Raw genomic sequence first — 12,223 nt, forward strand, 5'->3', positions numbered from 1 at the left:
CCAGTGCTGGCCCAGTGAAACCACCACAAACACCCTGATGGTGTGAGTTGCCTTTAGCTTGAACTGGCCAGGGCTAGCTGAGAGCAAGAGGTGTGTTAGGGTGCCTGATCTGACTCCTTTCTCCTGTCTCCTTCCCTTACAGTGTGTTACTTGCTGAAGAGCAACATCAGCCCAGACCTGTGCAATGAAGATGGATTAACTGCACTGCATCAGGTGAGGCATGGGAGGAGGTCACAGCTCCCTGCTGCTCTGTGCTGTCGCGTTGTCCCGCTGCCCGCTGAGCAGACCTGTCGGGGTAAACGGAGAGTGCTCTTGTATTTCATTTTTTTGCTCAGTTAAAGCAGTGAAACTTCACCATGTTGTGCCAGCGATCTTGGTTCTTGGGGAGCAAGCAAACTGAGATCAAACCCTTCTCTTGTTGTATCCCAGACTTTGTTCAGTGATAATAAGAGCTGAGGAATTAGAATCATAGAATCATAGAATGGTTTGGATTGGAAGGGACCCCAAAGATCATCTAGTTCCAATCCCCCTGCCATCAGCAGGGACACCAGTTGGGGCTGGATTTCAGACATGAACAACATTTCTCCCACCTTTTAATCTTGGCCGGGCTGGGCTGTAAATTCTTATAGCAGATTAACTCGAATTTAGAGACTTTGGCAACCCACGAGTTTTGAACCTGGATTAGATAACTGATGCACGGGATGTTTGCAGAGCTGGACACTGCTCTCTGTGGGCTCAGGGGCAGCCCAAATTCTGTGTGAGGTGGCAGCAGCTGATCACCAGTGAAATACAGACTTGCCGTAGTTGTGTGTAAGTCTGTGTCCTTCCTCAGAGCCTCTGCACCGATCCCATAAGGGTTTTTCTATTCTTTTTCCAAAAGCTCCTGTCCCCACCCCTCCTCGTGAGTCCTGATTTTCAGTGTGAAAGCATCAGGAGATAGTCAGCGAGCAGAGGGCCTGGGGGACTCACTGTGCCCAGCAGCTGCCTCCTCCACCGCTGCAAAAAACAGTGGCACGGTTGTCACACTCGCTGCGAGGGCGGAACAGGGACGCGTGGTTTTCTTGCCTTTAGTCCCTGCTGTAAATACTCCCACTGACTTGGGATTTTGGATTCTTCTGCAAGTCGCTTGCTCTGTTCAAAGCTGGCTGGATGTTTTCTTAAGAATGTAAACTGGTTTCTAGCAGAATAAAAGATCCCCACCACTACCACCACCACCACCACCTCTCCAAAGAGATGTTATTCTGCACACAGAGAAAGGCTGACAGCCTCATTGCTTTCCCCACAAGGTATTGAAGCCATGGAGAATCCCACCTTGCCCACTGAAGGATCTGTTATTGTAAAGGTGTATTTGGGAGTTGGGGTGGGAACTCTCCATCCATTAGAATTAACTGAATCCCTGAGCAGAGAGAAGCTCCCAAGTGAACGCTGTTGCCTATCAGCAGTGGCTGCCAGTGAAGGATGCAGTTACATCTGTGATAACTTGGCTGTGTGACAGGCATGATTTTAACTTCACTTCCAGACACAAATGGTAAACAGAAATAGAAATACATAAAAGGTCCTTGTCACTCAGCTGCTAAGATGCTTGTTGTGGGGTGTAATTCAGCCCCATTACAAGCCCATACAGCAGTGCTGAGCGGTGAGTCTCCCGCCTGAGTCTGCGGTAATGCACAGACCATGAACAGGCTTCTTGCACAAGAATTAATCTTATTTTAGTGTCTTTATCATATGCACATTCATGTCAAGAAGAGAGCAGAAGGTGGATCAAAAAGCAAATTCCACCTTCCCCAAGGGGAAGCGGTTGAGGCCGTTCTTGCAGTTGCCTCTGGGGTTGTGATCTAAATGCATCGAGGATGCTGATTTTTTTTCAGGAAATGAAAGATGCCCCATGAAGTACCTCATAATTCTGGGAATTCAACTGGCATCTCTTCACATAACTGTGGTAGGTAGCATGAGCTGCTGGGAGGACTTTTCCTCATGACATGCCAGTGTGTGGGATTCTCCCTAAGAAAAGGGAAGGTCAGCTTGTCAGCTCATCCCTTGGTATGTGGTTATACCAGTTACTTTGAATTTCTGCAGTTTGCTTTTGAATATGGAAGACCCAGTGGCTGTGTGCATATTTGCTATTGTTCCCTTCTGCTTCCACCCCCAAACCAGAAGGCCCTGTATGACACCAGTGACCTTCAGTCTGTCCAGTGCAGGTGTTCTGCACACTGCCTTTCTGACCTGCTTGTGCTCAATGTAGTGTTTAACTCTGCTGGAGATGCTTGTTGCCAAACATTTCAGGATAAAGTAGGTCTCCACATCCAGGTAGAACTGAGCAGGTGTGAGCCCTCATGTTTAAAAAACCCAATCTGTCTGAATCCCTTCCTCACCAGTGCTGCATAGACAATTATGAAGAGATAGTCAAGCTTCTTCTTAACCACGGGGCCAACGTCAACGCGAAGGACAATGAGCTGTGGACTCCGTTGCATGCAGCAGCTACGTGTGGTCATATCAACCTGGTGAAGATCCTCATCCAGCAGTAAGTGGCTTTTTGTATCTGTCCTTTTGTGTAGGTCTGATTCTATCCACAGCTTCTGTGGATGGAAACCGAGACTACTTAGTACCTTGCAAGACTGCAGCGGTGGTGATTGTTCCCTGCTTTCAGGCTATTCTTGGGACTCCTTCCTGCGTGGGGCAAAATGGGGTGGAGGAGGAAGAGCAGAAAGGCTGAGGAGACACAGTAAAACCCTAGGTGACTTGACTCGGTTTCATGAAGCTTCTGGAGACTGAGCCAAAATTGGTCACTTTTTGCCTGTATTCTGGTGTGTTCATGTCTGTGTTTGTGCATGTTGGAAGGGTAGAAACAGGAGCAGCCAGCAAGATCCACCCTCAAGCCCTTAAACACAACTTCCAGCCACAGCCAAAGAGCCACTGATGTAGGACAGCAGCATGTTTGTTTAGCTCAAATACTTGGGTGAACTTGGTGACGTGTTTTACTGGCTCTTAATTAGTAACCAGTTAGCTTCCATCTTTAGTAGATGTGTTTGTGGGGTGACACAGGGTGCCTGCGCCGGACCTTCCACTTGATTTTTACCAAGGCCCTAAAGCTCAAAGTCTTTCCTAGGCTTGCTGGCAAGGAGGAGGAAGCCAGGTGTGTTTTGAGCTGTGCCATGTGCAGGATTTAATAAGCACCTGCTGTGAATCCTGTCTGGAGCAGATAGTCCTGGATGGAGCCCTCTCCTGCATTTCCTGGAGTGAGGACGAAGAGGGCTCTGTGCTTTGGGGGTGTTAACACGCTGCCCTGCACAGCAGTGCCCGCTGCTTCTCCCTCGGGGAGATGGGATGCTGTCATCTGGGAGACAAAATTTTAAAATTTGGCCCTTCTTCTTTGGCCATATACTGAAGGAAACGGAGCAGAGGATGCAAACAATTGTCTCTTGGAGGATGTTCCCTCTTGGGTTAGGAATTTTTTGGATGAGGGACATAAAAATGAAGCAAATGTGTTGAATAACAGTGCATTCCAGACTCTTAACTGAAGATAAGGGAGTCCATGGGGATGGGTGGCAAGGTGAGGAACTGAAGCTTATGGCCCTAGTTGTTGTAGGCTGCCCTGTATTGAGGAGTTGCCAGCACATTTGGATTCTGGTAGCCTAATGTCACCATCCCATGCTTGCAAACAGCCTTTCCCCTGGACTTTTGAGGAATGGAGTGATTTAATTTGTTTGCTACAATCAAAGCTGTCCTTTACAGGAGATCTCCCATATCAAATGACTGGTTAAACACTGCCACTGAAGGCAATGTTACTGGTGGTGGGATGTGGAACCCTTGGAGACCATCAGAGGAAGTAGCCCACAAAAGATATCCAGTTCCTTGCTTTTTATTTACTGATAAAGCTAACACTGGTCATTTGCAAATACGTGTCTTGATGTAGTTTCCTCTGTGCAGGCAGGAGAGGAAACAAATAAATAAAAGAACAGGAACCTAAATGCAAGTGGATACCATCTGCTGTCCTTTCAAGACTGGTAACTGTCAAGGTAGATCAGAGTTCAGCTGAGAACTATTTAATAGCCAGCTAAAATGGCACAGGTCAGAAGGTGCTGGAAAATTTCTGCTGTGTGGGAATATGGGGACAGTAATCAATTTAGCTGGTAATTTTGCTTCCAAAGAGCAACCTTCTGGAGTTGATACAGAGCAGACTTAGAGAAGTGGTTTTGAACAATCAGAAAGAAAAATTAATCAGTTGACAGGATATTTTTAAATATTTTAAATATTTAAGAATATTTTAAATATTCTTTATTACTAGTTTTTGCCAATATGCCCTTGGCTAGCTGGAAGGCTCCCATATCTTTCACAACTTTTCTGGTCCTTGCAAGTTTCTCAGTGAAAGACTGCCAGATGCCCAGATAACAAGCACCTGGTAGTTGCTTGGCGTTGTTATCCAGAAATTCAGCAAATAAATCACTTCTATCATTGAGAAGCTGCTGGTCTGTCCAGTGCCAGGATCAGGAGAGGACAGGAACGGCTCAGTGGCTCGTGTGCCTGACAGCCCACGAAGGAGATGTAGCGTGCTGCCTTTCATCCACTTCTGGAATTTACCTTTCCCATTCATAGCTCCATGGCTTTGCTTCAAATCTCTCTGATCTCACACAAATCTTGGTGACATTTGGGCAACTGTTAAGCCTCAGTGAGTTTTTGCTAAGCATTTATCCCAGTGTTTGGCACTGTCTGCTCTAGGATGTCTGAGGTCCTTTCTTGTGTAATTCCACTTTCTCCGTGCAGTGGAGCAGACTTGTTGGCAGTAAATGCAGATGGCAACATGCCGTATGACCTCTGTGAAGATGAGCCCACCCTGGATGTCATTGAGACTTGCATGGCCTATCAAGGTAAGGAGACTGAGTTCATGTGAAATACAAAAATGGGTCAATGTCGTACTAAAAATTATCTTGTTTCTCAGCTCTTGGTTTGCCTCTGGAGAAAAGCAGAGCTGCTGCCTGGCATAATTTCTTGGAACCTGACTCTGTCTAGTTTCTCTGATTCCTAAACAATGATGAGGGTGAAGGACAGCTGTCAGTCCCCTCAGCTGTGTGGCCTCTGAAAAGGATGTGATGTCTTATCAACCAGGAACTATTAAGTCTAATTTTATTCAATCAGTGGAGACAAAGACCCTTTCCAACTCTTCTATCTGTGACTGGAATTTTAACAGGAATTACCCAGGAAAGGATCAATGAGATGCGGGCTGCTCCGGAGCAGGTCATGATCTGTGACATTCATGACATACTTGCAACTGGACAAGACCTGAACAGGACAGATGCCCAAGGTGCTACACTGGTGAGTGAAACTGCTGCAGCTTCACTTTTGCCTTCCTTCAGCCCGTAGGTCATGAAACCTGCCCTGTGGCAGGAGTTACACAAAATCCACACGGACAAGTCCCTGAGAGGAGTGAGGAAGCTGTTTTGGTCTTTTTCCTTGTTTTAGTTTATTGTCACGTAGGAACAGGCTCTGTCCATGAGTCCAGCTGCCATAACTTGGAGTCTAACCCTGCACTGTTTGAAGCAAATCCCTTGTTCATGTGAGCTCTGTCAGTTGTCCCGCAGCTCAGGTCCTGCAGCAAGGCTGCTGAGCTCCTGGGTCCTGTCTGACAGTGGCTGGCACCAGCAGCTTCCAAAGTGAGGTGCAAGAAATCCTGCAATGAGGAGTTGCTGAATGTAGTGCTTGCACTGACCTCCAGGGAAATGGGACTGAAAGACCTCCCAGTAATGTCTTGCTTCTCAACCTCACAGTAATGTCTTGCTTCTCACTAATCTGACCTGACTCCCACAGAGAAGAAGTGAGAGTCCTCTGGTTTTCATGGGAGCAGGATCTGGTGTTGGGCACTTTGGAGACTTTTGGCCACCTCTTCTTTCTGCTTGGTGTGGTGTCTGGCTCGTACAGAGTCAATAGAGTGCTGTGTTTATTCACGTAGGATGACATCTGCCCCTGGGCAGGGGAGAGCACTCAGGACAAATGTACAGCATGAGGAAAGCTGGCATCTGATTTGAGTGGGCTGAGACAGAGAAGGCTGAGCAATCCCAGTCCTGTTCCCTTCTTTTTCACCTGCAAACACATCTTTTAAACTCTTGTTTACAACAGTCCTGACTTAGGGAAAGTTCAGTAATGCTGTCATAAGTGTTGGGCCTTTCATAGAACCTTGGTCACTTGGTGCTTGGATCCAGACATAACTGATATACAGGTCACTCAGTGTCCTGTGTTTGATGGCCAGACCATGGCAGTGCATTCGGGTTTCTTAATCTAAATTGTCACCTATAGCATATACCAGAAGCCTAAGGGGAGGGCAGGCTCCCTCCAGAATAAACTTGGATGACTGAAGCTTTTATTGCAGCTTATTTTTTTAACACTTTTTTTCCCTTTAACAAGGATTTTATACATAAATTTGAGCAGTCCTCTTGGCTTTCATTTTTATATCACTCCCAAGTGATTCCTTGTTAATTCCTATGACCTCTAGAGGGTATGACCTAGTGCCATAAAATTTATGTAGAAATTAAGTGGATTGCCAGAAAGCATCAGAATTTATTTCCAGATGAATGTTTAACTTTGTGTGGTAGAATCTACATGGAAACTTTTGAAAAAAAGCTTTCATTCTCCTTTTCAGCACAGCTGAAATAGGATGAGCTCTGAGTGGAATTCACACCTTCAGATTAGTGCGTAGGTCAATGTTTTGCTCAGAGATGAAACAGCAGACCGCAATTATGAAACTCTTCAGAGACATGAAGTGTTGTGGTGGACTAAAGGAGACTATTATTGATGTCTCCAAAGTGATGGTTGTAGTTGGAAGCCAATAGCTGAAAAATCATCTTCCCTTAACTAAAAGTAGCCAAATATTTAAATGTTTCTGATTTTCAAATGATGAAAACAATTATAGTGTGAGTGGAAATGCACTTGCATGAAGGAGGGCCTGACTAAAGCAAGCTGAAAATTTGATCCAAAAAATCACATCCACAGCTCTTAAGTGGGAAAGAGGAGACATTCTTCTGGCATGAGGAATGCAGAGTTTAGAGTGGATGATGTTCTCTGCTGCAGCTTTACATTTAGATGGTGCTGTTTCCCTGCCAACTGGGAAACACTTAAGAATCTGTGATTTAAAATGTGAAAATGATATTTTTGTAACCCTTATATGTAAGTTATTTAAGTTGTTGCCTCTCCAAAGAGAATTACATGCAGCTAATACTGAGTTTTAGTAACGGGAACAACCTGCTTCTGACCTGATGGAAATGCATCTGCCAGATGTGAGATGTGCTGCCTGTCCAGGTCTAGACTTAGACATTATCCAAGAAATTCCACTGGAACTTGGTGTAAAAAACCATTCATGGTCCTTACAAGTGGTTCATGTTCTGTTCCTTGTCTCCTAGCTGCATATAGCCGCAGCCAATGGTTACCTGCATGCAGCTGAAGTCCTTCTTGACCAGGGGGCAAGCCTGGATGTTAAGGACTGGGATGGCTGGGAACCCCTTCATGCTGCTGCTTTCTGGGGACAGGTAATGATTTTGTTACAAATGTCACATATGAGGGTGACACTTCTTTCTGCCTGGGCAAATTGTGGAGTACAGTGCAAATGGAAGAGATCTGTACTAGGGCTGGACTCTCTGGACAGTGTCAGATGAGGTCCTGGGGGCTACAAAATGAACCTGTTGCTGAGAAAGTTTAGGGAGAGTACATCTGTGTGGTTGAATGGAAGGGACAATGTTTAACATCACACAGGTACCAGAATAATTTGAGGCAAGTTGAGCATGAGTGCTATTGCTTCTTACCTTACTTGAACTTTTCAACTGTGAGGATGAAAGTGACTGCCTAAAATACCTCTATCAACTTGGCTTTCTTTCCCTTCCTCTAGATGCAGATGGCTGAGTTGCTTGTGTCCCATGGGGCTAGTTTGAGTGCCAGGACATCTTTGGATGAGATGCCAATAGGTGAGTTGACTGAGCTTAAAAAAAAGAGATCACTAAGAAAAGCTTTTCTCACTCAGCATGCTGGAGTCTTCACATGGTGCTTTCAGAAGCATTAACTTAATTTTTCAGGTGTCTTTAAAATCAAAGTTGCAGTTACTGTAACTGGGACTGAATTTTAAAGTGCCTACTTTGTTACTTCTGAAAACGCTTCTTCCTGCTCATAAAAACAAGGGAGAGGGAATTTCTCAAGCACCAAGTCTTTCTCCTGTGTTTCCACTCATGTTATCCCTCTCTACCTGTGCTTGGGAGTCTCCCTGCTCTTAGATTGTAGTCTTGGACCCGAGCAGCTGTTGAGTGCAGCCCTAAGACTTGGGTGTCTAACTTGGCTTTACTGCAGTGAACTGTGGTAAGCTACAAGGGGTTGGAGAAGAAAAAGAAAGCACACACCAGTCTTGGAACAGATTGGAAGTAAAAATACCAAAGTGCTACTATATGACTATGTGTATTTTAACCTTATGCCACGTTTTCTTTTGGCAAAAGTTTTTCTGAGCCTTAATAGAAAAATCTGCGCATCCTTGTTTTGAAGGCTGAAAGTTCTTGTCTTCTACACTGATCTGCTTTGCTTTTTTTCTATATTCTTTTTTGCTTTGGTGGCTTAAGTAAAAATGCTATATTCGGGGGAGCTGCAGTCTGGTAATTACAGAAATTTCTTTTCCTCCCATCTTGAAGCATTGAGACAGTGGTCAGTATATCTCTCACCCTTTCATGGGTAAAGGCAAGGTGTGCTGCAGAGATGGGACAAAGCCTAGCTGAACAGCTGGATCATCACAAAGCTAAGCCTCCATTCACAAGCAGCAGCTCTTGTTTTGTGCTCCTGTTTAGGTGTCTGAATGATTCTGCCTCCCCTAATTTTTTTAGAGATTAATGTGCCTAAGCATATTCTGCTTAAATTTCCCTTCTCTTCCCCCTAGCATTGGTATTTATATGTACTAGGAAGGCACAGTTAGTATCATGATGTTAATGGTACCACATTGGAACCATCTGATTAATGGCTTGGTTTGTGTGTGCCATAGATCTGTGTGAAGAGGAGGAATTCAAAGTATTACTTTTGGAGTTGAAACACAAACATGATGTGATCATGAAGTCTCAGCTGAGGCATAAATCCTCCCTGAGTCGAAGGACCTCCAGCACTGGCAGCCGGGGGTAAGTGTGTTGTTCCCTGCAGGTCACCGACTGTGTTAGCTTGGTCACCCAGATGTGGTTGTAGAGCACCCTGTGATCGGTGTGTGGAGAACAACCTGTCTGTCCTTCCTGAATGAACTCTGAAAGGCAGAAGCTGACTTTTGGTTGTTGAAGGCAGAACTCCTTTAAAGAGTGGTTCTTTCACTAGACAGAGTTTTTTTTTCATAGGGGGGAAAGTGGCTCTGCACTGTCGTGGTTTAAGAACTGCTCTGAACAGAGGACCAAGTGGTGATAATTTATTAGAATCAGTGCTTCAAATGGATTAACTTGAGCTTCTCAATAATATATCTCATGGCCAAGGTACTGTGCTCAGACACAGTTTGCACAGATCTTTACAAGGTATTTACTAGACACCAAAACAGTCCTGCAGACCACAAAACTCTCTAAACAGCCCGTGGGCCCTTTCCCTCTACATTTACTCCACTGATTGCAGAGCAGCTCCATGAGGTGAGGTGTCTGAGATCTAATGCAGATTTGCAGTACTACTTTAAATCTCCTTAAAATTCTTCCCATTTTTAGTATCCACACTAGTGCCTTTGCTTTGCCTGGGTGCCAGGAAGCTAAATTCCCATTCCATTCCAGTGGGAAGGCTGTGAAGCGTGAGGAGGAGGTGAGGAGAGCTACAGGGTAAGAGGAAATGTCATGTCCTGCTCACAGCATCGATGTCCTTTCTCCCTGTCCTGCAGGAAGGTGGTGAGGAGGGCCAGCCTTTCCGACCGAACAAACCTCTACAGGAAGGAGTGCGAGAAAGAGGCCATCGTCTGGCAGCAACTGGGGACAGCAGAAGAAGGAAGAAACTCAGGTCTCATTGGAGAAATTGGGGAGACTCGGTCTGACCAGGAGAATACAGACCCTGTAAGGCATCTCTTCTGTATTATGGGAGTCACTGAAGAGGGCTGGTAGCGCAGGTTCGATAGCAGTGGGTACCCTGGGATGGAAAGTGGCTGAAAAATTCATAAACTTCATCCATCAGTTGTAAGCAAAAGACCAAATTCTCATTTGGTATAAACTGGGATATCCCACTCAAGTGGAAAGACTGGTTTGGATTTACAGCTGCATAAATAGTTTTGAGAGATTGCCCTAGTGAACCAGGAATTTCAGAAAAAATAGCACCTCCATTTCTCTTTACAGCTAACAAACTGGTGATCACAAAATAATTATAATCTTGGTTTGCAGTTGTTTGGTTTTAAATCAGTTATTGTCAAGTCATATTAATATGCTTATCTATCTCTTTTTATATTTATTTATTTATTTATTTTTAAATGAGTCATTCTGAGTTAACATTCCATGTTACTAGGATCCAGCTCCTAGTTGGAGGACATTGTAGGGTCCTGTTAGTGGTTGAATTCAATGTTTGTGCTGCAGTACCTGTCTGGTGGAAGGGCTGAGCGTGAGCACGCTTAGGAAGTTGTCACAGGGATTAACTGTGTTATGGGGGACAGGGGAAGATGCTCTTTCATGTTTTCTTGTTGCAGAACTCAGTGTTGGAGAACTCTTCCCTCCTTCCGGAGTTAGCAAACAAAAGCACCCAGTGTGACTCCGAAATCCCCCTCCAGAATGGACTCATGGACTCTGCCAGCCCTTACCAGTACAGCTTTTCCAATGGGGACATTTGGAGTATGCACTCTGACCCTGACAGCAATCCGGGCCACATGCTGTCCTACGGCAACCCCGGGCTCCCTGACACGCAGCAGTTCTGGGATGCCTACAAGGAGCATAACCATCAAACGCTCTCCGAACTTAAGCGGCAGCGAGCTGCAGCCAAGCTCCTCAATCACCCTTTCCTCAGCACCCACTTCAGCAGTGGCGTGGGAGGAGTTGCTGAGAACGAGGGTGAGGCCAAGTCACATCTAATTGCATCCAGGACTTCTCCCTACAGCTCCAATGGGACCTCAGTGTATTACACAGTGTCCAGTGGTGATCCACCCCTCTTGAAATTCAAAGCTCCCATGGAGGAAATGGAAGAGAAGGTGCATGGGTGCTGCAGAATTTCTTAGTCTCATCTGTTTCTCACCCCAGAGGAAATAAGAGGTGGGTGGGCTGGTTGGATCTACCACAGCAGCCAGGTTGTTTGCATTCCAAAGGGATCGTTTCGTTATGGACATCCTGACTGCAGCAGCCTTGTTCATCTTGAATTGTACTTTACCCTGCCTATTACTTCCATTGCAGTTGAATGAGCAATGCAGGTGGAGCAAGGCTCTTAGGAGAGGAAGGGATGCGCATCAGTAAGATCTGAAAGTCACCCTAGTCTTGCTTTCTGGGGAAGAAGTTATGGTGCCCTGCCTCCCCATCCTTGGGAAGTCATGAGATGCCTTGGAACAAAGGAAGGATCTGAATTAAAATCTTTGCATCTGATCCTCATGCTGTAAGTCACCAAGCTTCTGGAAGGTGACAGTTCAGACCTGGATTTTCACTCTTGGGTGATGTATATATCCTGGAGGGGAGCTCAACCCCCACACAGGGTTTGCAAGAGTGGACAGAGCTGTTTTCCCTGCAGCTGGATCCAGCACTTACAGGGCCTGAGCAACAAGCAGGCATGGATGCTGCGCTTGCTTTGAGAAGTTTGCAAGGTGTTAGCTCCTTGCCGTAACAGCTCACCATCGACACCTCTGCACTAGTTGCTGGGTCCTGTTCTGCTCATGTCAACTCGTGACTGCAGACTGCCATCAGGTTTTAAGCAGAACTTTTCCTGGAACAGGCTTCACTCAATAGGCTTTAAAACTGATGTTGCAATAAGGGGCCCTGGCAATAGAATTACTGCAATAAAATACTGACAAAGGTCTATATTGGAATAAGTAATTTAAAAAACCGTATTTGTACTATTTAGACTCTTAATTTGTTAAAAGCGAAAAGACTTTTCCTATTGATTCTGTGTGTTTACTCTGTACACTTAACACAGATACTAAGAGCAGTATGCTTTGCGTTCTGATTTTTCTGGATTTCCAGAACCACAGGGCTTGGGAGGGATGAGGAGGAAAGGCTTGCTGACACTAATCTAGAAATGTTATGAAAGCATTTCTGATTTCTCTAGGTCTTATGACACTTGCATTAACCTG

The 12,223-nt window shown here is 45.3% G+C and overlaps 1 protein-coding gene across 1 annotated transcript; it reads left to right on the top strand.

Moving 5' to 3' along the window:
* Positions 1–142: 142 nt before the first annotated feature.
* On the top strand, positions 143–11,949 carry PPP1R16B (protein phosphatase 1 regulatory subunit 16B; the record flags this gene model as incomplete). The annotated part of the gene is made up of 9 exons (XM_010175609.1): positions 143–213; positions 2,376–2,521; positions 4,762–4,865; positions 5,186–5,310; positions 7,389–7,514; positions 7,871–7,946; positions 8,999–9,128; positions 9,854–10,022; positions 10,643–11,949. Coding segments are annotated over 9 exons (1,469 nt in total), but the record flags the coding sequence as incomplete, so codon positions are not given.
* Between the last annotated feature and the right edge of the window lie 274 nt (positions 11,950–12,223).

The sequence above is a fragment of the Antrostomus carolinensis genome, unplaced genomic scaffold (genome assembly GCF_000700745.2).
Source record: "Antrostomus carolinensis isolate BGI_N321 unplaced genomic scaffold, ASM70074v2 scaffold45899, whole genome shotgun sequence".
NCBI lineage: Eukaryota > Metazoa > Chordata > Aves > Caprimulgiformes > Caprimulgidae > Antrostomus > Antrostomus carolinensis.